This window comes from Littorina saxatilis, linkage group LG9, assembly GCF_037325665.1.
Source record: "Littorina saxatilis isolate snail1 linkage group LG9, US_GU_Lsax_2.0, whole genome shotgun sequence".
In the NCBI taxonomy this organism is placed as follows: domain Eukaryota; kingdom Metazoa; phylum Mollusca; class Gastropoda; order Littorinimorpha; family Littorinidae; genus Littorina; species Littorina saxatilis.
In genome coordinates this window covers 45,240,344-45,266,678 of record NC_090253.1, presented here as the reverse complement: position 1 = coordinate 45,266,678, position 26,335 = coordinate 45,240,344, and the positions used below count along the sequence as shown (strand labels likewise).

Below are 26,335 nucleotides of genomic sequence, written 5' to 3'. Positions count from 1 at the left end.
AAATTGACTTTTTTGACGGAAAGAATGTCATAACAATGTTCAAAATGACATTCTTTCCGTCCTCTATAGGCGACGAAATAGGTCAAATTTTGTGCATTTTTTAGTGCAAAATTCTTCGATGCCGGAGCGAGTACTGCACCCAGTGCTGTTGTAGTGCAAGTGCACTAGAAAGGCACTACACCCAGTGCCGCCTCTTAGGTAACCATCCACACTTTAGGTGTGTGTGTGTGTGTGTGTGTGTGTGTGTGAATTAGAGAGAGAGAGAGAGAGAGAGAGAGAGAGAGAGAGAGAGAGAGAGAGAGAGAGAGAGAGAGAGAGAGAGAGAGAGAGAGATAGAGAGAGAGAGCAAGAGAGAGAGATAGAGAGAGAGCGAGAGAGAGAAAGAGAGGGGGTATCATTATAAGCCTATATCATTTGTAACGGATGAATTGGCCTATACAATATTATTTATGAGTTCTGAGTTCTCTCACACACAGACAGACAGACACACAGACACACAGACAAACAGTAACACAGTCACACAAACACACACACACACACACACACACACACACACACACACACACACACACACACACACACACACATACACACACACACACCCATCCAACTACCCATGACCACCAACTATGTTGTTCTAGGTGCTACATCTACGTTCACGCCGAAGAAAGCTTGCGGTCATGGAGGGATTCGAACCGTGTGTGCAAGCGACTTGGCGGTTACCTGGCCTCGCTCAACACCCGGGGGGAGTGGGAGGCAGTGGAGTCGTTTTTGCGCCAGAGACGATTACGTACTTCTGTATTCATAGGGCTACACGATACGCCCTCTGTCTTACCCTACATGTGAGGTGTTTGTTCAAGTTTGCCGGTTCCGTCATGATAAGGCTACGCAACACTATACCTATGTCTTAAGCTACGGTCACACGGCAGCGATTCAATCGTAGGATGTGTTTATTACGAGACAATCGCCGATCGCCTGTCACACGGCAAATGCACTGCGCGAGAGCAGAGGTTTTTTGGAGAAGCGGGTTCTGCTAGTGTTCAAACATTGCTCTCACTCTTAACCTTTCAAAACAAAACAAAACAAAAAGCTTTGAGCATTAGGCCTTAATGGGAAAGTAATTACGCAGACAGTTGCACCCGATTGTTCCGGACCGTAGTACACGCCAAATATGTTTCATTTGTATTTGAGTAGGAAGCTGTTCTTCTAAAAATAGTTTTGAATCCATGAAGAAACGCTGTTCGCTGCTGTCCGCCATTTTGTTGAAGTCACGACGTGACAGTCGCAACGGCGCGTTCTGATTGGTCTTCACCTACGGCCGAAGCTACGAGAGAATCGCCTGCGAGTAAATGATATCTCCATCGCAGCTCGATCTTACGCAAAACTCGGCCCGTGTGGAAGGATAAATCGTTGTGTGTGACTGGGCTAGTTCAAGTCCCGTGTTGATAGGGCTATACACAACACGCCCTCTGTCTTACCTTACATGTGAGGAGCTTTTTTGAGGTACCGTGTTCGCAAAGAGAAGTTGTCAGTATTTAAATATTTACATGGCCAAGCACTGTTTCTTCAAGAACGGAATATCCCTAGTGAAGTTGGATAGTTTGCTTGTCACGACAGATGTCTGGATACGTTGCGATGTTTTAAACCAGAACGCGCAGACAGGATGTGATAAAGGCAAACAAAGTGGCCTAAGTGTTAGACGTGAATGTACAGCAGATACTAATTAACACAGTATCTGGTGATTGGTCAAAGGTCATGAATGCCCTGAAGAAGCTCATCGAGGCTACTGTCTACATATTCGACCCCCCCCCCCCCCCCCCGCCTCCCCCTCCCCCCCCACCCTCCCTTCACACTCGTCCATTCACTCTTAACGCTGCTATTATATTATGCATGCATCTTTTGTACATTTGTTTTACCCTCTTTTTCTTAAAACAGATACAGGCACACTATGTTGTGGGCAGACAGAACGGTGGCTTTCTTCGCCAAAGCCACTTTGTTAAGTAGGTCATTCTGCAGCATTATTGAACAGGGATCTACTCACTTAGTTGCCAGCATTGACGTTGAATGTGATGTGAAAAATCAATATGTGGACATCTTGTGCGAGCTAGATAGTCTGTCCACACATCTAGAACAACACAAGGAAAACCAGAGGAAAAGCTCAAGCATCCATGTGGCACTTTCGGGAAATGCGTCACTTCCTGTTCCGGCTGTCGCGTGTCCGGGAGGTCACCTGACTCATGCTTTCATGGCCTGTGACGTGCAAAGCGCGTGTTGGGCCGGTCGCCATGGTTACGCAGACAGTGAGGTGTGGGGAGTTCCTTCACGTGCGTCATGTCCGGTCCCCGTGACGTCACTCCCCATGACGTCACTGCCTGCCATGTTCACGTGCAGCGCGGGGTCCCAGCGCGTGCCGTACAGCTTGGTATGTGACCACCGTCAGCAGTGTGCGGACGGCAGTGATGAGACTTTCTGTGTCTTTGCTCCGTGTTCTGGCTCAACACCGCTAGAGTGTGCTACATCCACCCAGGTAGAGAGAGAGACAGAGGGGGAGAGAGAAAGAGAGAGACAGCGAGGGGAGAGAGAGATAGAGAGAGAGAGAGAGAGAGAGAGAGAGAGAGAGAGAGAGAGAGAGAGAGAGAGAGAGAGAGAGAGAGAGAGAATTTAATTGAATTGAACTTTCTTACAATCTGTCCTTGGGACGCAAGACACACAATTAAAAAAAGTTAAAAAGTTAACCAACAAAAGGAGTTCGGAAAACTTCAGCACGTGATAATAAAGATGACGATGATGATGATGATGACGATGATGATGATGATAATGATGATGATGATGATGATGATGATGATGATGATGATGATGATGATGATGATGAAGATGAGGCATGAAGAGCATACATATGTGGTTATTCATAAAATCAAATGCATACTATGCAGGTAATTATGAATACAAGCTGGTAGCAATCGAACATGTAGCAATAGTACAACAAAAATATGTTCAGAATATACAATGCACAGCATATCTTTGACGTAATACTAAGTGTGGTAAATCAAAAGGCGTTAAACTACTTAGACATTAAGTGGTTTTTAACACATTTTTTAAAACTTTTTAAGGACTTTAAGTGCTTAAAGGATGATGGAAGTGAATTCCAAACTGAAGTACCCGAAAAAGCAAGACTGGTCTTATACAGGTCAATTCGTGGAATCGGTGGGATCAAGTTGACCGACCCACATCTGTGGGTAGCTTTATTAAATAATGATGTAATGTAGATCGGCACTTTACCGTAATACAATTAATTTTATGCTTGAAAATGGCTTTGTTTAACTTGAGATGCTTTGTCAGTGGAAGAAAGTTAAGCATTTTTAATTTCATATCTGTTGAGGCATTATCCTTTACGATGAGTTTGGCCGAGCGACGATAGACTGAGAGCGTCTAACTTTTTCAAGTGGACATCACTGCTGCCATCCCAGAGCGTCGAAACATAATTAATGTGAGGCATTACATGAGCATGGTGGAACATTTCCAGAGTCCTTCTGTCCGTAAATTGCTTTAACTTGGAAAGGAGGAAAACGTTCTTGGCTACTTTCTTGCAAATATGCTGTAATTGTGCCTGCCACTTGAATTCCCCATCAATAATTACCCCTAAAACGCGATGCTGTTGAACTTGTTCAATTGATTGCGTACCAATAGTAAGATTTAGTTTGAGTGGAGAAATCTGGTGTTTTTGTCTGGTTGCAATTACCATACTTTTAGTTTTCATTGGATGGACACGCATAACATTAGCACTACACCATGTTTGATATGGCATTCCGTTTGTCAAATAATTATTTGGATACTTTTTCATGGTTTTTTCACCAGTTTTAGCTAAATAATCATTATTTAGAAGCTCATGTGCTAAATAAGTAATTGTTTATAAACAATGTAAACAAATTCTAAATAATTTTTTTTTTACGTAAACCATTCATTGTTTACCTAAACAATTCATTGTTTACGTAAATAATTCATTGTTTACGTAAATAATGTATTGTTTACACAAATAATCACTTATTTCACAAAATAATATTTTTTGGGTGGATAAAGTGAGCAGTTGCTAAATAAATCATTGTTTACCTACATAATGCATTATTTAGCAGATTCGCTAAATAATGAAAACTGATAATGAATTGTTTAGGGAAAGCAGTTTTCATTATTTAGGGGAATCAATAATTGACTTCTAAGCTTCATTTTTTTCTTTGTGTATATACTATAATTCAATACAAGGTATCTCAGTAATCACTGAAAGACATAACAAGAAGAGCAAACGCTCGATCGAGTCACTTTCGCAGTTCTGAATATTATATGAGGCATCAGATGGACAGGAAGAAATTGCTATTCACAACACAATGAGTCACGTTCACATAAAATTTGAGCCCGGTCACTTTTATAGTTTCCGAGAAAAGCCCAACGTTAAGTTGTGTGTTGCCGAACAGAAAAGGCTAGTTATCTCCCTTGTTTTTCTGATAACGTTCGTAAAAGGCTACAGATGTAAATACTTTGATGTAAAGAATAATCCTACAAAGTTTCAATCACATCCGATGAACTTTGTCAAAGATATAAAATGTCTAATTTTTCCTTTGACGCTGACCTGTGACCTTGAAAAAGGTCAAAGGTCAACGAAACCATCGTTAAAGTGTAGAGGTCATTGGAGGTCACGACTAAACAAAATATGAGCCCGATCGCTTTGATAGTTTCCGAGAAAAGTCCAACGTTAAGGTGGTGTCTACGGACGGCCGGCCGGCCGGCCGGACAGACTAACACTGACCGATTACATAGAGTCACTTTTTCTCAAGTGACTCAAAAATTAGTTCAGAAGCGAATCCTAGAAACCCCTAAATAATAGAAAATGTGTTGGCTAAACAATTCATTGTTTACGTAAATAATTCATTGTTTACGTAAATAATGATTTATTTGGCAACATTGCTGATTGTTTATAAACAATGTAATATTAGTCTAAATAATATATTGTTTACGTAATGTTGCTAAATAAATCATTATTTACGTAAACAATGAATTATTTTCGTAAACAATTAATTGTTTAGGTAAATAATGAATGGTTTACGTAAACAAAAAATTATTTCGAATTGTTTTACATTGTTTATAAACAATTACTTATTTAGCACATGAGCTTCTAAATAATGATTATTTAGCTAAAACTGGTGAAAAAACATGAAAAAGTATCCAAATAATTATTTGACAAATGGAATGCCATAGTTTGAAGGGAGGACTCTATTACTGGAACAGACTTTCCACTTGCATGAAGAGAAGAATCGTCAGCAAAAAGAGAGGGGGAGAGAGAGAGAGAGAGAGAGAGAGAGAGAGAGAGAGAGAGAGAGAGAGAGAGAGAGAGAGAGAGAGAGAGAGAGAGAGAGAGAGAGAGAGAGAGAGAGAGAGAAAGAGAGAGAGAGAGAGAGAGAGGCAGAAAGAGAGAGAGAGAGGCAGACAGACAGAAAGACAGACAGACAAACAGACAGACAGACAGACAGACAGACAGACAGAAAGAGGGAGGCGGACAGACAACATATAGCTCTGAGATATTCTACTCTGTTTGCACATAAGGAAGAGGCGTACTTCCAAAAAATAGGGGATCCCTTAGGTAACGTGACTGGCTTCAACACCAGCACATGACTGTTAACGATTGAACGCACATAAACACGCACTCTGTTCCTTCTTCTTCTTCGTCCACGGGCTGAAACTCCCGCGGTCACTAATGTTTTTGCATGAGTGGGTTTTTACGTGTATGGCCGTTTTTTCCCCGCCATTCAGGCAGCATACGCCGATTTCGGGGGAAGCATGATGGGTATTTTCGTGTTTCTATAGCCAACCGAACGCGGACAGGGATTACAGGATCTTTTCCCTGCGCACTTGGTCTTGTGCTTGCGTGTACACACGAAGGGGGAGAAGGCACAAGCAGGTCTGCACATAAGTTGTTCTGGGAGATCGGAAACATCTCCACCCTTAACCCACCAGGCGGCCGCGGCCGGGATTCGAACTCACGACTTTCCGATCAAGAGGCCGACGTCTTACCACCCCGCCACTCCGCCCGTCACACTCTGTTCCTAAGTCTTGGCACATTTTCTGCTAGATATGAGGTTTAGTCGGCTTCTAACCTCACATGGTCCAAAGAAGAGAAATACTAAGTCCAATCGGTACATGATGTGTTATGTGTGTCGCAGTGTGTGCCTCTGTCAGCGCTGTGTGACGGCCAGCAGGACTGTCTCGATGGGTCAGACGAAGATCAGTGTCACTTCAACGTTGAGGAGAACATCCGCACTCCCCCTTCCCCCGCACTGGTCAACTTCATCCCTCTCTCCTCCACAGGGAATGACCAGTTCCCCTTCCTCATCACTCCATTGTCTCAGTCCTTGGACGCGAACAGCTCCTCCTCGCCGTGTCCAGAAACACACTTCCAGTGTGCGGACGACGGCTACTGCCTGCCCCTCTTCCTCCTCTGTAACGGCGTGAACGACTGCCCCGGTAGAGAGGACGAGGCGGGGTGTGGGAGAGTGTCGTGTCGTGGTCTGTATCGTTGCCGCGGCTCCAGTGTCTGCTTGCACCCAACACACGTGTGCGACGGCGTGTACCAGTGTCCGCAGGACGACGACGAGCTGTTCTGTGCTATCGCCTGTCCACCAGGGTGCACGTGCCACGGACTGAGTGTCGCCTGTCACACGCTCTTCCCGGCAGACATGCTTCACCCAGACATCAGATACCTCGACGCCAGCGGCAGCGCTCTGACGCCGTCACGGGTGATTGAGCACACGCTCCTGATCCACCTGAGCGTGTCAGGGTGCGGCCTTGGGAGTGTCGGCAACCTGACCTTCCCTAACCTTCGCAGCCTTGACCTCAGCCACAACCGCCTGCATGACGTCAGCGTGGGTCATCTTCGCGGACTGCCCAATCTTCAACACCTGTTCTTGTCTGGAAACCCGCTCCAGTCTTTGTTTGACTCACATTTTCAAAATCTGTCTTTCCCTGCTGTGATAACGTTGGACGTGTCTGGCGTGCACATGCCCACACTGGACACGGAGAAGTTTTCTATCTTCCCAGGCCTGCACACCCTGAATCTCTCTCACTGCGGAGTGGATCGCATCACCGGACAAGGCCTGCTCTCACTTCCCGCTCTCCGCGTCCTGGACACTGAAGGTTGCCCCATGACCCACTTTCCGCGTGACCTACTTTCCGGCCTGGACCGGCTGCAGTCTGTGGCCGCTGATAACTACAAGCTGTGCTGTCAGGCCACCTTGCCCCCTGGCTTCAACCTGGCCAACTGCAGGGCTCCTTTTGACGAATTGTCGTCGTGTGAGTCTTTGCTCCGCTCTGACCTGTACCGAGTCTTCTTGTCCATCTTTGCCGCCCTGGCCCTGCTGGGCAACGTGGGCTGCTTCGTGGTCAGAACGCTCTACCTCAAGAGCAGCAAGTCGGGCTTCAGCGTCTTCGTCACCAACCTGTCCCTTTCCGACTTTCTGATGGGGGTGTACTTGGCCGTGATCGGGGTGGCTGACCGCCTGTACCGGGGTAGCTACCTGTGGGAGGACGTGGGGTGGAGGCACAGCGCCGGGTGTGGTGTGGCGGGGTACCTGTCGCTGGTGTCCAACGAGGTGTCGGCCCTCATCATCTGCCTGATCACGCTGGACCGCTTCCTGGTGCTGCGCTTCCCGCTAAGCTCGCTGCGCTTCAACACTCGCTCTGCCCACCTCACGTGCACGGGCGTTTGGCTGGTCACCATGGTGATGGCCGCCGTGCCCCTGCTGCCTGTGACGTCACACTGGTCATTCTACAGCCGCACGGGGATCTGCATACCGCTGCCCGTCACTCGCGGAGACTTCCCCGGCCAGCAGTACGCCTTCGGTGTCATCATCGTCCTCAACTTTGTTCTCTTCATGCTCATCGCCGTGGGCCAGGCGTCAATCTACGCCGCCATCAGCGCCAACAGCATAGACAGGTCAGTTGGTTTTAAGTCATCTTCCTTACCGTGTAGGCCGTCATGTAAATCACAAAAGATTCGTTTAGGTGTTTAGACGGGTGCAGTGGCGTGGTGGTAAGACGTCGGCCTCCTAATCGGGAGGTCGTGAGTTCGAATCCCGGTCGCTGCCGCCTGGTGGGTTAAGAGTGGAGATTTTTCCGATCTCCTAGGTCAACGTATGTGCATACCTGTTAGTGACTTAACCCCCTTCGTGTGTACACGCAAGCACAAGACCAAGTGCGCACGGAAAAGATCCTGTGGTCCATGTCAGAGTTCGGTGGGTTATAGAAACACGAAAATACCCAGATGTCTCACCCGAAATCGGCGTATGTTGCCTGAATGGCGGGGTAAAAACGGTCATACACGTAAACATCCACTCGTGCTAAAAACATGAGTGAACGTGGGAGTCTAAGCCCATGAACGAAGAAGAAGAAGAAGAAGAAGAAGAAGAAGAAGTTTAGGTGTTTACATGCGAAAGAATCCGTACAACTGGTCACATAGTATCAACAGTCTCGCTGCTTTCTTTGGAATGTTTGTTTTAGTTCACGCTTTTTGAAATCTGCGAACAATGCTGCAAAATATGTCCAGTATGCACATAAAACAGCCAGCTGCTTTAAGTGTGGTACGGGGCTAAGTTTGAGGATGCACTTATCACATGTTAAAGTCTAGACGAATTTATATTGATTAACATTAGTGTTTGCACGAGAAGGAAGGTATTTGACACTTTTCCCTTGACAGTGTCAAACCATTAGTATACATTTACACCACGATGTCAATCAACATAATGGCATCAAATGGCCCCAAAAGAACTAACTACAACATTGTACTTGTTTTCATGGAGATTTTCGTAACAGGTTTGATTATTATACTGAGAAAAAACAAACAATACCGATTGAATGGTTGGTTTACTTCAGGGTTTTACGTTTCTACTCTGATTTTTCTGTTTCTTGTATTTTCATTAGGTTGGAAAAAAGAAAGGAAGTTCACACTTGTTCACTAAAACCCCGTCCTACCAATTTCAAGGGAGAAAAGCACTGATGATAAATGTCTTAATTATTGTTCTCCATCTTAAATATGTCGTTGACATGTGAACATATAAATACAATATTAAACTGAGAGGATGAGGTTTGGTTGTAGATATATAGTTAAAATCTTATGGTCTTGACTGTAATGTGTGAACATTATCAATACCATTATGTTCCAACCAACAGCGTGGCCGTCACGGACAGTTCTAGGAAATCCGCGGACCTGAGGATCGCTCGCCGCCTGGTGAGCGTGGCGCTGTCCGACTTCCTGTGCTGGTTCCCCATTGGTCTGCTGGGCCTGCTGGCCGCCAGGGGCGTGGCCGTGCCAGGGGAGGTCAGCGTTGGTCTGGCCATCCTGGTGCTGCCGCTCAACTCCGCCCTCAACCCCTTTCTCTACACCATCAACATGCTGCTGGAGAGACGGAGTCGGGGCCGGGACGAGCGCCTTTTGAAGCAGGTGCTGGCCCAAATTGCTGAAGAGGATAGATCTGTGTGAGACACTCAGCTTTCCATGAAACAGGGAAGCCATGAGGGGCCCACAATGCAAAAGAGGGAGAGAACCCTGTGCAAAAACACATTAGTTTCAGCTTGCTTCTCTTGATTAAAACTGTGTGTAGGAACAAAGGGTGTCAGCCCCTGTCTCTGTCTGAAACTGTAAGCGGTTTGTTGGAGCACAGTGTTTCAACTCTGTTGTATCTTTAAACTGTCAACAGTTCGTTGAAGCAAAGAGTCTTCGCCCTTTTCTCTGTCTTAGCACTGTCAATAGTTTGTTGTAGCAAACAGACTGTAGTATGTATTCGACAAATATAACTCGATTCTTCTAATCTTATAATAACAGAACAATGTCAATAAACTGCTATTTAAAAAACAACATCAAACATACCTCGGCTAGTGTGCTTGTGTGTTTGTGCACGTGTGTGTGTATGTGTGTGTGTGTGTGTGTGTGTGTGTATGTGTGTGTGTATGTGTGTATGTGTATGTGTGTGTGTGCGTGTGTGTGTGTGCGTGTGTGTGTGTGCGTGTGTGTGTGTGTGTGTGTGTGTGTGCGTGCGTGCGTGTATGTGTGTGCGTGCGTGCGTGCGTGCGTGTGCATAGCATGTCAAACTATAATCTCAAATCTATTTACAAGCTCTTAGATCCTGTGTTAACGGGCATTTTACGAACTGAAAAGAAAAAGGCATATTTTGTTTCCACCAATTCTATTATTTCACAAAAGCAAGGTGGCAATGAGTTGAGTCATAGAGGACGGTTCATATACCGGACAAACCGTGCCAGTTATAATCTTCACTTAGTTTGATCATTCTTGTTTCTATTCTCTCGTCGGTGTTAAAGTATTAAGACCTTCATTATACCGACAGTTTTGTCCGACACGCACAATACACAATATAAGAGAAAAGAGCTGATTATAAATCCGAACAGCAAAAGATTCTTGAAAAAGAAAATGTACTTTTTTTCTATATCACTGGTCTTTGGGATGCGAAGGAAATTTTCAAACTAGGATCATTATTGTTCAACTTTTTTTCTTTCTCATCAAAGCAGTTATGCGTCAGTATTTTTAGCATGTCATATCCTGTTGTTAACAAGAGGCGAAGCCTTCAAGGCTCACGTAAGAAATCGACAAACAGTAACACAAACTCAATCACTCCGTCACACATACACACACACACACACACAGTAAGCATTGGTGACACTGTGCAAGAAAGAGAGACACTAGATCTAGATCTGTCTGTCTGCATGTAGCCTACTTACAGACACGACTGCCAAATAGTCTCGGCCCGCTCAAAATAACAATGACCGAGACATTCCTTCGCGTGACGTCTAACCCTCTTACGCCATAATGTGACGTCTTCAAATGACGAAATGTTAAAGTTTCTACCACAGACATACACACGCACGCACGCACATACGCACATACGCACATACGCACGCACGCACAGACAGACAAAGTTACGATCGCATAGGCTACACTTCGTGAGCCAAAAACATTAGTCTAGAAATAAATGAAATGCATGGACAGGTTGCGCACTAACAAATACAATAGAACCGTAGGTCCTGGACGTAATATTTCACTAGCCACTAAGTCATTGTTTTGACATACAATAGAACCGTAGGTCCTGGACGTAATATTTCACTAGCCACTAAGTCATTGTTTTGACATACAATAGAACCGTAGGTCCTGGACGTAATATTTCACTAGCCACTAAGTCATTGTTTTGACATACAATAGAACCGTAGGTCCTGGACGTAATGTTTCACTAGCCACTAAGTCATTGTTTTGACATACAATAGAACCGTAGGTCCTGGACGTAATATTTCACTAGCCACTAAGTCATTGTTTTGACATACAATAGAACCGTAGGTCCTGGACGTAATATTTCACTAGCCACTAAGTCATTGTTTTGACATACAATAGAACCGTAGGTCCTGGACGTAATATTTCACTAGCCACTAAGTCATTGTTTTGACATACAATAGAACCGTAGGTCCTGGACGTAATATTTCACTCGCCACTAAGTCATTGTTTTGACATACAATAGAACCGTAGGTCCTGGACGTAATATTTCACTCGCCACTAAGTCATTGTTTTGACATACAATAGAACCGTAGGTCCTGGACGTAATATTTCACTCGCCACTAAGTCATTGTTTTGACATACAATAGAACCGTAGGTCCTGGACGTAATATTTCACTAGCCACTAAGTCATTGTTTTGACATACAATAGAACCGTAGGTCCTGGGCGTAATATTTCACTAGCCACTAAGTCATTGTTTTGACATACAATAGAACCGTAGGTCCTGGACGTAATATTTCACTAGCCACTAAGTCATTGTTTTGACATACAATAGAACCGTAGGTCCTGGACGTAATATTTCACTAGCCACTAAGTCATTGTTTTGACATACAATAGAACCGTAGGTCCTGGACGTAATATTTCACTAGCCACTAAGTCATTGTTTTGACATACAATAGAACCGTAGGTCCTGGACGTAATATTTCACTAGCCACTAAGTCATTGTTTTGACATACAATAGAACCGTAGGTCCTGGACGTAATATTTCACTAGCCACTAAGTCATTGTTTTGACATACAATAGAACCGTAGGTCCTGGACGTAATATTTCACTAGCCACTAAGTCATTGTTTTGACATACAATAGAACCGTAGGTCCTGGACGTAATATTTCACTAGCCACTAAGTCATTGTTTTGACATACAATAGAACCGTAGGTCCTGGACGTAATATTTCACTAGCCACTAAGTCATTGTTTTGACATACAATAGAACCGTAGGTCCTGGACGTAATATTTCACTAGCCACTAAGTCATTGTTTTGACATACAATAGAACCGTAGGTCCTGGACGTAATATTTCACTAGCCACTAAGTCATTGTTTTGACATACAATAGAACCGTAGGTCCTGGACGTAATATTTCACTAGCCACTAAGTCATTGTTTTGACATACAATAGAACCGTAGGTCCTGGACGTAATATTTCACTAGCCACTAAGTCATTGTTTTGACATACAATAGAACCGTAGGTCCTGGACGTAATATTTCACTAGCCACTAAGTCATTGTTTTGACATACAATAGAACCGTAGGTCCTGGACGTAATATTTCACTAGCCACTAAGTCATTGTTTTGACATACAATAGAACCGTAGGTCCTGGACGTAATATTTCACTAGCCACTAAGTCATTGTTTTGACATACAATAGAACCGTAGGTCCTGGACGTAATATTTCACTAGCCACTAAGTCATTGTTTTGACATACAATAGAACCGTAGGTCCTGGACGTAATATTTCACTAGCCACTAAGTCATTGTTTTGACATACAATAGAACCGTAGGTCCTGGACGTAATATTTCACTAGCCACTAAGTCATTGTTTTGACATACAATAGAACCGTAGGTCCTGGACGTAATATTTCACTAGCCACTAAGTCATTGTTTTGACATACAATAGAACCGTAGGTCCTGGACGTAATATTTCACTAGCCACTAAGTCATTGTTTTGACATACAATAGAACCGTAGGTCCTGGACGTAATATTTCACTAGCCACTAAGTCATTGTTTTGACATACAATAGAACCGTAGGTCCTGGACGTAATATTTCACTAGCCACTAAGTCATTGTTTTGACATACAATAGAACCGTAGGTCCTGGACGTAATATTTCACTAGCCACTAAGTCATTGTTTTGACATACAATAGAACCGTAGGTCCTGGACGTAATATTTCACTAGCCACTAAGTCATTGTTTTGACATACAATAGAACCGTAGGTCCTGGACGTAATATTTCACTAGCCACTAAGTCATTGTTTTGACATACAATAGAACCGTAGGTCCTGGACGTAATATTTCACTAGCCACTAAGTCATTGTTTTGACATACAATAGAACCGTAGGTCCTGGACGTAATATTTCACTAGCCACTAAGTCATTGTTTTGACATACAATAGAACCGTAGGTCCTGGACGTAATATTTCACTAGCCACTAAGTCATTGTTTTGACATACAATAGAACCGTAGGTCCTGGACGTAATATTTCACTAGCCACTAAGTCATTGTTTTGACATACAATAGAACCGTAGGTCCTGGACGTAATATTTCACTAGCCACTAAGTCATTGTTTTGACATACAATAGAACCGTAGGTCCTGGACGTAATATTTCACTAGCCACTAAGTCATTGTTTTGACATACAATAGAACCGTAGGTCCTGGACGTAATATTTCACTAGCCACTAAGTCATTGTTTTGACATACAATAGAACCGTAGGTCCTGGACGTAATATTTCACTAGCCACTAAGTCATTGTTTTGACATACAATAGAACCGTAGGTCCTGGACGTAATATTTCACTAGCCACTAAGTCATTGTTTTGACATACAATAGAACCGTAGGTCCTGGACGTAATATTTCACTAGCCACTAAGTCATTGTTTTGACATACAATAGAACCGTAGGTCCTGGACGTAATATTTCACTAGCCACTAAGTCATTGTTTTGACATACAATAGAACCGTAGGTCCTGGACGTAATATTTCACTAGCCACTAAGTCATTGTTTTGACATACAATAGAACCGTAGGTCCTGGACGTAATATTTCACTAGCCACTAAGTCATTGTTTTGACATACAATAGAACCGTAGGTCCTGGACGTAATATTTCACTAGCCACTAAGTCATTGTTTTGACATACAATAGAACCGTAGGTCCTGGACGTAATATTTCACTAGCCACTAAGTCATTGTTTTGACATACAATAGAACCGTAGGTCCTGGACGTAATATTTCACTAGCCACTAAGTCATTGTTTTGACATACAATAGAACCGTAGGTCCTGGACGTAATATTTCACTAGCCACTAAGTCATTGTTTTGACATACAATAGAACCGTAGGTCCTGGACGTAATATTTCACTAGCCACTAAGTCATTGTTTTGACATACAATAGAACCGTAGGTCCTGGACGTAATATTTCACTCGCCACTAAGTCATTGTTTTGACATACAATAGAACCGTAGGTCCTGGACGTAATATTTCACTAGCCACTAAGTCATTGTTTTGACATACAATAGAACCGTAGGTCCTGGACGTAATATTTCACTAGCCACTAAGTCATTGTTTTGACATACAATAGAACCGTAGGTCCTGGACGTAATATTTCACTAGCCACTAAGTCATTGTTTTGACATACAATAGAACCGTAGGTCCTGGACGTAATATTTCACTAGCCACTAAGTCATTGTTTTGACATACAATAGAACCGTAGGTCCTGGACGTAATATTTCACTAGCCACTAAGTCATTGTTTTGACATACAATAGAACCGTAGGTCCTGGACGTAATATTTCACTAGCCACTAAGTCATTGTTTTGACATACAATAGAACCGTAGGTCCTGGACGTAATATTTCACTAGCCACTAAGTCATTGTTTTGACATACAATAGAACCGTAGGTCCTGGACGTAATATTTCACTAGCCACTAAGTCATTGTTTTGACATACAATAGAACCGTAGGTCCTGGACGTAATATTTCACTAGCCACTAAGTCATTGTTTTGACATACAATAGAACCGTAGGTCCTGGACGTAATATTTCACTAGCCACTAAGTCATTGTTTTGACATACAATAGAACCGTAGGTCCTGGACGTAATATTTCACTAGCCACTAAGTCATTGTTTTGACATACAATAGAACCGTAGGTCCTGGACGTAATATTTCACTAGCCACTAAGTCATTGTTTTGACATACAATAGAACCGTAGGTCCTGGACGTAATATTTCACTAGCCACTAAGTCATTGTTTTGACATACAATAGAACCGTAGGTCCTGGACGTAATATTTCACTAGCCACTAAGTCATTGTTTTGACATACAATAGAACCGTAGGTCCTGGACGTAATATTTCACTAGCCACTAAGTCATTGTTTTGACATACAATAGAACCGTAGGTCCTGGACGTAATATTTCACTAGCCACTAAGTCATTGTTTTGACATACAATAGAACCGTAGGTCCTGGACGTAATATTTCACTAGCCACTAAGTCATTGTTTTGACATACAATAGAACCGTAGGTCCTGGACGTAATATTTCACTAGCCACTAAGTCATTGTTTTGACATACAATAGAACCGTAGGTCCTGGACGTAATATTTCACTAGCCACTAAGTCATTGTTTTGACATACAATAGAACCGTAGGTCCTGGACGTAATATTTCACTAGCCACTAAGTCATTGTTTTGACATACAATAGAACCGTAGGTCCTGGACGTAATATTTCACTAGCCACTAAGTCATTGTTTTGACATACAATAGAACCGTAGGTCCTGGACGTAATATTTCACTAGCCACTAAGTCATTGTTTTGACATACAATAGAACCGTAGGTCCTGGACGTAATATTTCACTAGCCACTAAGTCATTGTTTTGACATACAATAGAACCGTAGGTCCTGGACGTAATATTTCACTCGCCACTAAGTCATTGTTTTGACATACAATAGAACCGTAGGTCCTGGACGTAATATTTCACTAGCCACTAAGTCATTGTTTTGACATACAATAGAACCGTAGGTCCTGGACGTAATATTTCACTAGCCACTAAGTCATTGTTTTGACATACAATAGAACCGTAGGTCCTGGACGTAATATTTCACTAGCCACTAAGTCATTGTTTTGACATACAATAGAACCGTAGGTCCTGGACGTAATATTTCACTAGCCACTAAGTCATTGTTTTGACATACAATAGAACCGTAGGTCCTGGACGTAATATTTCACTAGCCACTAAGTCATTGTTTTGACATACAATAGAACCGTAGGTCCTGGACGTAATATTTCACTAGCCACTAAGTCATTGTTTTGACATACAATAGAACCGTAGGTCCTGGACGTAATATTTCACTAGCCACTAAGTCATTGTTTTGACATACACTAGAACCGTAGGTCCTGGACGTAATATTTCACTAGCCACTAAGTCATTGTTTTGACATACAATAGAACCGTAGGTCCTGGACGTAATATTTCACTAGCCACTAAGTCATTGTTTTGACATACAATAGAACCGTAGGTCCTGGACGTAATATTTCACTAGCCACTAAGTCATTGTTTTGACATACAATAGAACCGTAGGTCCTGGACGTAATATTTCACTCGCCACTAAGTCATTGTTTTGACATACAATAGAACCGTAGGTCCTGGACGTAATATTTCACTAGCCACTAAGTCATTGTTTTGACATACAATAGAACCGTAGGTCCTGGACGTAATATTTCACTAGCCACTAAGTCATTGTTTTGACATACAATAGAACCGTAGGTCCTGGACGTAATATTTCACTAGCCACTAAGTCATTGTTTTGACATACAATAGAACCGTAGGTCCTGGACGTAATATTTCACTAGCCACTAAGTCATTGTTTTGACATACAATAGAACCGTAGGTCCTGGACGTAATATTTCACTAGCCACTAAGTCATTGTTTTGACATACAATAGAACCGTAGGTCCTGGACGTAATATTTCACTAGCCACTAAGTCATTGTTTTGACATACAATAGAACCGTAGGTCCTGGACGTAATATTTCACTAGCCACTAAGTCATTGTTTTGACATACAATAGAACCGTAGGTCCTGGACGTAATATTTCACTAGCCACTAAGTCATTGTTTTGACATACAATAGAACCGTAGGTCCTGGACGTAATATTTCACTAGCCACTAAGTCATTGTTTTGACATACAATAGAACCGTAGGTCCTGGACGTAATATTTCACTAGCCACTAAGTCATTGTTTTGACATACAATAGAACCGTAGGTCCTGGACGTAATATTTCACTAGCCACTAAGTCATTGTTTTGACATACAATAGAACCGTAGGTCCTGGACGTAATATTTCACTAGCCACTAAGTCATTGTTTTGACATACAATAGAACCGTAGGTCCTGGACGTAATATTTCACTAGCCACTAAGTCATTGTTTTGACATACAATAGAACCGTAGGTCCTGGACGTAATATTTCACTAGCCACTAAGTCATTGTTTTGACATACAATAGAACCGTAGGTCCTGGACGTAATATTTCACTAGCCACTAAGTCATTGTTTTGACATACAATAGAACCGTAGGTCCTGGACGTAATATTTCACTAGCCACTAAGTCATTGTTTTGACATACAATAGAACCGTAGGTCCTGGACGTAATATTTCACTAGCCACTAAGTCATTGTTTTGACATACAATAGAACCGTAGGTCCTGGACGTAATATTTCACTAGCCACTAAGTCATTGTTTTGACATACAATAGAACCGTAGGTCCTGGACGTAATATTTCACTAGCCACTAAGTCATTGTTTTGACATACAATAGAACCGTAGGTCCTGGACGTAATATTTCACTAGCCACTAAGTCATTGTTTTGACATACAATAGAACCGTAGGTCCTGGACGTAATATTTCACTAGCCACTAAGTCATTGTTTTGACATACAATAGAACCGTAGGTCCTGGACGTAATATTTCACTAGCCACTAAGTCATTGTTTTGACATACAATAGAACCGTAGGTCCTGGACGTAATATTTCACTAGCCACTAAGTCATTGTTTTGACATACAATAGAACCGTAGGTCCTGGACGTAATATTTCACTAGCCACTAAGTCATTGTTTTGACATACAATAGAACCGTAGGTCCTGGACGTAATATTTCACTAGCCACTAAGTCATTGTTTTGACATACAATAGAACCGTAGGTCCTGGACGTAATATTTCACTAGCCACTAAGTCATTGTTTTGACATACAATAGAACCGTAGGTCCTGGACGTAATATTTCACTAGCCACTAAGTCATTGTTTTGACATACAATAGAACCGTAGGTCCTGGACGTAATATTTCACTAGCCACTAAGTCATTGTTTTGACATACAATAGAACCGTAGGTCCTGGACGTAATATTTCACTAGCCACTAAGTCATTGTTTTGACATACAATAGAACCGTAGGTCCTGGACGTAATATTTCACTAGCCACTAAGTCATTGTTTTGACATACAATAGAACCGTAGGTCCTGGACGTAATATTTCACTAGCCACTAAGTCATTGTTTTGACATACAATAGAACCGTAGGTCCTGGACGTAATATTTCACTAGCCACTAAGTCATTGTTTTGACATCCATGCTTTAACAGTGCCTGCTTCACTTTACGTGACTGTTCTTTCGCTCGTTAATTTAACAACCATGCGCGTGCACGTTTAACGAACATTTCACATAACAAGGAAAGGTCTTACGCTTGTTCTTTGAAAATGTATTATGTGATAAGCTTGCTGCCAGCTAAACTAAGCAATGTAATCAATCAGAAATATCGACACCACTTACTCTGAGGGAGGTTTTGACAAATCCCATTTCTGTCGCTGGGTATTACGAATGTTCATAAAATTGGCAATCTAGTGGCTGCTCCGCCTGGCGTCTGGCATTATGGGGTTAGTGCTAGGACTGGTTAGTCCGGTGTCAGAATAATGTGACTGGGTGAGACATGAAGCCTGTGCTGCGACTTCTGTCTTGTGTGTGGCGCACGTTAAATGTCAAAGCAGCACCGACAACGATAACAAACAGAAAAAAACTGATACGCAAACAATCAGAAAAGGGAGGGGGTGGTAGGTGGGGACCAAAAAAGCAAGAAACAAAAAGACATGGGGCACTAGAGAACAGAAATAAGCATAAGGGAAACAGAAGAGGATGAAGAAGACTTGGAGCGCCAGATATTTGGGAAGAGTGGGTCTCGTCACAATGATATTAAATGTACAGAAGACACACACGCGAAGTAAATACTTTTTGTGATCGGCGAAAATGTCACTAAATTACACAAAGATCGAGGCATAATCAATAAGACGAAACCAGTCCTGACAAAATACACGAGAGAGATTGGATCAAATGGCTGACAAACTGTTTTGGTTAACACGTGTAATCGATCATGGTTGATACTGGTAATTAGTCCTGCAAATATACCCCCAAAAGACGCTCCGTTAAGAGTCCTGCAACTATACCCCCAAAAGACGCTCCGTTAAGAGTCCTGCAAAAATACCCCCAAAAGACGCTCCGTTAAGAGTCCTGCAAATATACCCCCAAAAGACGCTCCGTTAAGAGTCCTGCAAATATACCCCTTAAACTTTGATTCTAACGTGGCGATTGTAGAAAATTGAAAGACTGGGGTAACTGTGGGTAACTCCAGGCGGTCTTTGTTCTACCTGGCTGCCATTCATCTAATTAGTTTTCACCGTTTTATATTCAAATAAATAACGAGAACTATTTATTTTTCGAAAGTACATTCCTTTAAAAAAATGATAAAATAATAAGAGTCCTAGAGCTAAACTTTGTTTGCGTTTTATGGGGCGTTACGTCATTCATGATGGCGTCAGAATGTTGCGTTTTTCGGTCATAGCGCATACAACTTTAGTGTTTGCCATGGGCACAGACTGCCAAGCTTCACAAATAAAGCATGTGAGCATTGTGTGATGTACCGTGCATATTACAATATGCATTTGGTATGTTTTTACTCTGCAATAATCGAGATAACCTGTATATTGTAACTGTACCCCCATTTCGTAAGAATCTGTACGTGCATGCTATAGTTGTATTAGTAGCGCTCCAGAGAAAACTATTTTTGGAAAACATGAAAAATGTGAAACATATATATTCACAAGGAGTGTTTTTTAATTTAGCATTAAGCTTATTTTTTTTTAACTTTTGATTGTACGTGACAGTGGATGATACGCAGACACTACTTGGCGGTGCTAGTTTGCATTTGTCCGAGTCTCAAACGGACTCGTTAAGACGAAGTGAACAAATGGCTCTGGTAATTTATTAAAGTAATAATGCACCCTGCTATTTAAAGGCAATCCATGGGATATAAATGCTGGCTATTCCCTTCAGACGCGTAAAATCGTTCAAACCAAAAGTGCCGCGTCAGACGACCTTCAGTAACGCCTTTGTTTCTCTCTCTCTCTCTCTCTCTCTCTCTCTCTCTCTCTCTCTCTCTCTCTCTCTCTCTCTCTCTCTCTCTCTCTCTCTCTCTCTCTAATATCCTCCACGAATCTGTCTTCCTTTTTGATGTACCTTATCTGGTTCCTGTTTTACGACAATTTGAAAATGACGAAAAATCACTAGCAACAGTGGGCGCGAATGAGTTGCGTTTTTTTTGCCGGGTACTGTACAAACCGAGACATGTCAGTAAAAGCCAGATTATTTCTCCAAATGTGAGCACAACGTTTGGGCACTTTCAACGGTTGATTTCGGCCTCAGACAAGTAGACGCTAGGAGTAATAGAAGAAAATTAGGCGTAAACTATGAGAAATGTAATCCAATTTCAGAAAGAACACTATCATTATAACAAATTACTTGTTTAAACATAAAGTAATTGGGTGTGCTTCAATTCTGGCTGTCTAGTTGCTAGCATATGCACTTGGATTTGTTTTCTTCAACATTTTTTTATTCAGGCAAGCACAGATTTATAATGACACATTCAAAAGCATTGTCACTGATAAGTCACAACAATGACAGAGCTGAACACACATGTGATATTAGATTTTTGGGTTTATTATTAATGAAATAATTCAAGTAGGCAGAAACTGTGTTTTCAACCTGTGTTGTATCAGTAAAACTGAAATTTCCAAAATCGCCACGTTAGAATCGAGTTTATTTTGACATATTTTACTTTAAAATGATTGTTCTCAGTAATTAGACACATCTTTTTCTGTGTATATTTTTTTCGGGGTTCACTTCCAAATGAGTCTGATATTTGGCTATAATGGCGTTTGTTCCTTTTGTTTCATCAACTGGACAGTATAACAAGTCGCGTAAGGCGAAAATACAATATTTAGTCAAGTAGCTGTCGAACTCACAGAATGAAACTGAACGCAATGCCATTTTTCAGCAAGACCGTATACTCGTAGCATCGTCAGTCCACCGCTCATGGCAAAGGCAGTGAAATTGACAAGAAGAGCGGGGTAGTAGTTGCGCTAAGAAGGATAGCACGCTTTTCTGTACCTCTCTTTGTTTTAACTTTCTGAGCGTGTTTTTAATCCAAACATATCATATCTATATGTTTTTGGAATCAGGAACCGACAAGGAATAAGATGAAAGTGTTTTTAAATTGATTTGAACAATTTAATTTTGATAATAATTTTTATATATTGTATTTTCAGAGCTTGTTTTTAATCCGAATATAACATATTTATATGTTTTTGGAATCAGCAAATGATGGAAAATAAGATAAACGTAAATGTGGATCGTTTTAGAAATTTTTATTTTTTTTTACAATTTTCAGATTTTTAATGACCAACGTCATTAATTAATTTTTAAGCCACCAAGCTGAAATGCAATACCGAACCCCGGGCTTCGTCGAAGATTACTTGACCAAAATTTCAACCAATTTGGTTGAAAAATGAGGGCGTGACAGTGCCGCCTCAACTTTCACGAAAAGCCGGATATGACGTCATCAAAGACATTTATCAAAAAAATGAAAAAAACATTCGGGGATTTCATACCCAGGAACTCTCATGTCAAATTTCATAAAGATCGGTCCAGTAGTTTAGTCTGAATCGCTCTACACACACACACAGACACACAGACACACAGACACACGCACGCACATACACCACGACCCTCGTTTCGATTCCCCCTCGATGTTAAAATATTTAGTCAAAACTTGACTAAATATAAAAAGTAATATAATTATGCTGATCATTGCCTCGAAAGATGACATTTGATAAGTTACAGTGACGCCTGACAAGGAATCAAACACAAAGTCAGAAGGAGTACATAGGCGTGTGTGTGTGTGTATGTGTGTGTGTGTGTGTGTGTGGTGTGTGTGTGTATGTGTGTGTGTGTGTGTGTGTGTGTGTGTGTGTGTGTGTGTGTGTGTGAGCGGGTAGGCGTGCGTGCGTGCGTGGGTGTTGGTGTGGATGTGTGGATGTGATTGTTTTCTTTCGTAATGAATAAAACACAAAAGTATTTTTACAGACGTTTTGCTGTCCTTATGTCCAGCAACTTTGAGAGAACAAAGCATTGCCATTTCTCGCCAACATAAAACCAAGGTATGACGCTGATGGATGCAATTATAATCCATGTAATCGGAATGTCCGAGACAAAGGATGTGTACGTTGAATTGAAGATCTTTCCAGTGCTTATGCTAAGTACCAAGGATTTTTGCAATACTTGTGTAGTTGCGTTTTGGACTTCACTTTAAAGATAATAGAGCCGTAGTGACATCAGGAATAACTTTTGTTGTTTTAATTTCCGATATAAACTGAGCAAAACAATTATTGCACCCATTTTCGTACCCCAACTAAAACATTCATTGCCGTGTCATTTCATTCAAACATTTATATGCCATTAAAGGCCCTTTACTGGGCTATCTTGCGCACTTTTCGGATCAAAGATTATTGTTGTAGGTATCACGTGACCGCCGCCGAAGTAAGGGCACCCCCAAAATCGACCTGACAATAACGTCAGGTACCAATTAAAAAATCGAAAAAAAATCAGAATCGGCTTAACTTGGCAACGTTTACAAACGAGGAGAATATCAAATCATTTATCTATCCAGAACAGGTTGTCTTGGTTTGTTGTCTTGCGTATTTCTTGTGTTATGTCAGTTCCACTGATGCAGGTGTTGAGCGCTTGAGCAATAGAAAACGAGAGGTTTTTGCGTCCATTTTGAGGGGTACCATGACAGAAAGCGCTATATTTCAGCAATGCCAACATTGATTGATGCCTTTAATGGCACATACAGTTTAAATGAAATGACACGGGAATGAATGTTTTAGTTGGGGTACGAACATGGGTGCAATAATATTTTTGCTCATTTTAGTTAAAAGCACGAGCTGTGGGCTTCTCAGGGGACAGCGAAGAGTGCCTGTTTGTTCGTTCACATCAGTGCAATTTAACAAAACTTGATTCTTACATGTCTATTTCTGCGCCCGTCTTTGCTGCTGCCAAAACGCTCAAAGGCAGTTCAAGCACAACACGCCGTCGACTTATTCGGCAATGAATAATTACCAACCGGTTCAAATGAAATTCTAAATACAGCTCGATAATTGAGTTTTATAATAGCACATAACCACTGTCTTTGATACAAAGTCCAGCCAAACTGTGGTGCATTTTTACGGAGGATCCCAAGACAACAGCTAGATAAAATGAGTGCAAAGAAGGATAAACTGCTGTGCTTTATGGCAATGCGGGGATATGGTATATTATCGCATTTTTACTGATCACATGACAAAACATGCTGTTGTCATTGGTCAACTAGGAACTGTATATCAATTGACATCGCGCAGGAAGTTCCCAGCGAATTTGATATCGCGCAGGAAGTAGTTTATCAATTTTAATTTTGAAGAATAAAATCTCACCTGAAGGAAATAAATGTCTCCCTTTTTTTTTTAAATCACAAATTTATAAAAGAAAAGTATTTGAATCAGAAAGATTAAGCTGTGCGATGAATAAAATCAAACTGTTCCCACCCAGCATTAACAGAGAAGTAGTAGAAAAGAATGTTACAATCTTACCGACTGAGGTAGTTGGAACAGCCATAAACAAAGCTGACCTTGAAAGTACCAGCAGTGGCGGCAGTACTTAGAAAACTGTGAGATCTCTTGCAGTGTTTCAGCGCACATCACTCACAAAAAGGCAGGAAATGAGCAGCCGATTTAAACAGTTCGCACCTGCATGAACCATTGTCCACCTTTCTTAGTCGTAGCCATACAACATCAACCGAACAACTTTCAGCATCTTTCACAGTCACAGCGCCGTCGGAGGACGCCATTTTGGATGCGTCGTAAGCGAGACGGAGCTTTGACAACATTATTATGCAGTCCGCAGATACCGACAAATACCTGGAAGCTTTCTTGGGCACAGAAAATGAGCCAGAGGACTTCGCTGATACTGCCTGGCGCACTTCAGTTCCTGCCATCGTTCAGAATTGCCAAATCGAACAGTCAAAAAGAGTACGACTGAGGAAGTAACTCAGTGGGACATTCTTCGCTGTTCCTTCGAACTGGCAACTCCACTGAAATACCCAAAAAGAGCCTCTTCGCAGCTTAACTTTATATTTTTGCCTGTACATTTAAATATGTACCCTTGACATTCCTGCCATATGGGTTGCACTGCTCTACACTGCCCAAAAAAGTGCTCGATGAAGTCGGTTTCGTTACAAAACTGACAAAGATTTGTTTGACGAATTCCCATCTTATGTAGCAAAATATTGGTGGGATATATATTGTGTAAAATTTTCCAATGCAATTGACGAAGACGGGTTTCTGTCGAACATTCGTTAGCTAATTTCCAGTGTTTATCTTCTAATGTAATATTTAATTTGTTCGACCAAAATCCAGCTGAGCTTGGCTCCTTTATCTCATAATTTAACATCTTTAGGCGAATTTGGCGTGGAGATAATTGTATAAATGGCATATGATCAGAACGGGCCTGACCCGTATCACGCAGTAATAGAGCTTTAATGGCAGTCTGTATTGCATTATATTCAAATAGGCGAGACTGTTTATATCCAGTTCGTTCACATATTTCCTCAAAAGAGCACATGTCGTTATCGTTAAAAACATCTTTAACAACGCATATTTTAGCCTTTATCCAGTCATTCATGTATAGCGTTTGCTTCCTGTACCTTATATTTGTATTATTCCATAAGGTTTGATTGCGTACACTTATCTGCTGTTCGTTACTGCTTATTTCTTTGATCTTGTGTTTATTGTTTAGCCAGGTGATAAAAGCTTGTTTCCAGAAATATTGCTTTATGGCACCTAGTCCTTTACAATTTTCTGCACTCACATTTGAGCGCAGACAGCATAAGCGTTCGCCCAGATTTAAAAAGGATGCTAATGGAATCTGTTTAGCCATGTTATTAGAAACAGACAATTTATTTTTTGGGGCCTGAAGATCTTGATACATTTGTTTTAATAGAGAAATAACAAGTACAACCACTAGCTGTGTCACTCGAATTTCTTTGTCAGGCTGAAACTTAGCTAAGAATAATACCTAATATACTGGAGCTGTTGCGTTGAAGTCTGCTGTGTGTGTCTGGGTCCAAAACAACTTTCACATTCTCATCTACACACTCACGTCACTCACAAGTATACAATTCTACCCACACAGGGCCGGACCAAGTTCGTTTGAGGGGGGAGGGGGGGGGGTCCAACTGAAGGCAGGGGTCCAGGGGCCGCTGAGGCCCCGGTGGGGTGCAGGGGAAACGCCCCTTTGGGGGGTCTGGGCGGCAAAACCTCCCAGAAGCCGAGGAAATGTTGCATTTGTGAGGTCATTTTTTGGTCTTTCCTTGCAACTGGGAATCAAAATTGATGTTGTTCATAATTTGAAATAGTTTTAGAAGACCAATAAACTAAGGGAGATGGGGGAAGAGCTTAAAAAGTCCACATAATTTTTTATTTTTTTCTCTGAGATGGCCAGGGGGTGGTGGGGGGGGGGGGGTCCGGAACCCAGGACCCCCCCCCCCCCCCCTAGATCCGGCCCTGCCACAGAGGCGTTCGGGGATGGGGGTCTCGCACTCGGGCGAATCACACCACAAAATACAAAGTATAACGTACACAGATTTTTCTATTGAACCAAAAAGCAAATTAAATCATGAATAAATCAATCAAGCAAAACTTCCACACAATGACACACTCACTCTCGGTTCACACTGCGCTCTGGGCGTGCACACTTGGCAGCACGCATACCGTTCCGACTCCGTTTGTCTTCCTGCAAGTCCAGCACAGGCACACGATTGTCCAAGAATCACAATAATCCTCGTGAATGTCACAGCGG

The 26,335-nt window shown here is 42.0% G+C and overlaps 1 protein-coding gene and 1 long non-coding RNA gene across 2 annotated transcripts in view; one reads left to right on the top strand and one right to left on the bottom strand.

Moving 5' to 3' along the window:
- LOC138976225 (uncharacterized) overlaps positions 1–26,335 on the bottom strand; it is a 525,645-nt gene that overhangs the window by 198,555 nt on the left and 300,755 nt on the right. The window lies entirely within an intron of this gene.
- Positions 1,953–9,872, top strand: LOC138977432 (G-protein coupled receptor GRL101-like). Its single transcript, XM_070350312.1, has 3 exons — positions 1,953–2,527; positions 6,210–7,978; positions 9,211–9,872. The coding sequence occupies exons 1-3, from the start codon at positions 2,246–2,248 to the stop codon at positions 9,518–9,520; spliced, it is 2,361 nt and encodes a 786-aa protein (XP_070206413.1). The 5' UTR covers positions 1,953–2,245; the 3' UTR covers positions 9,521–9,872.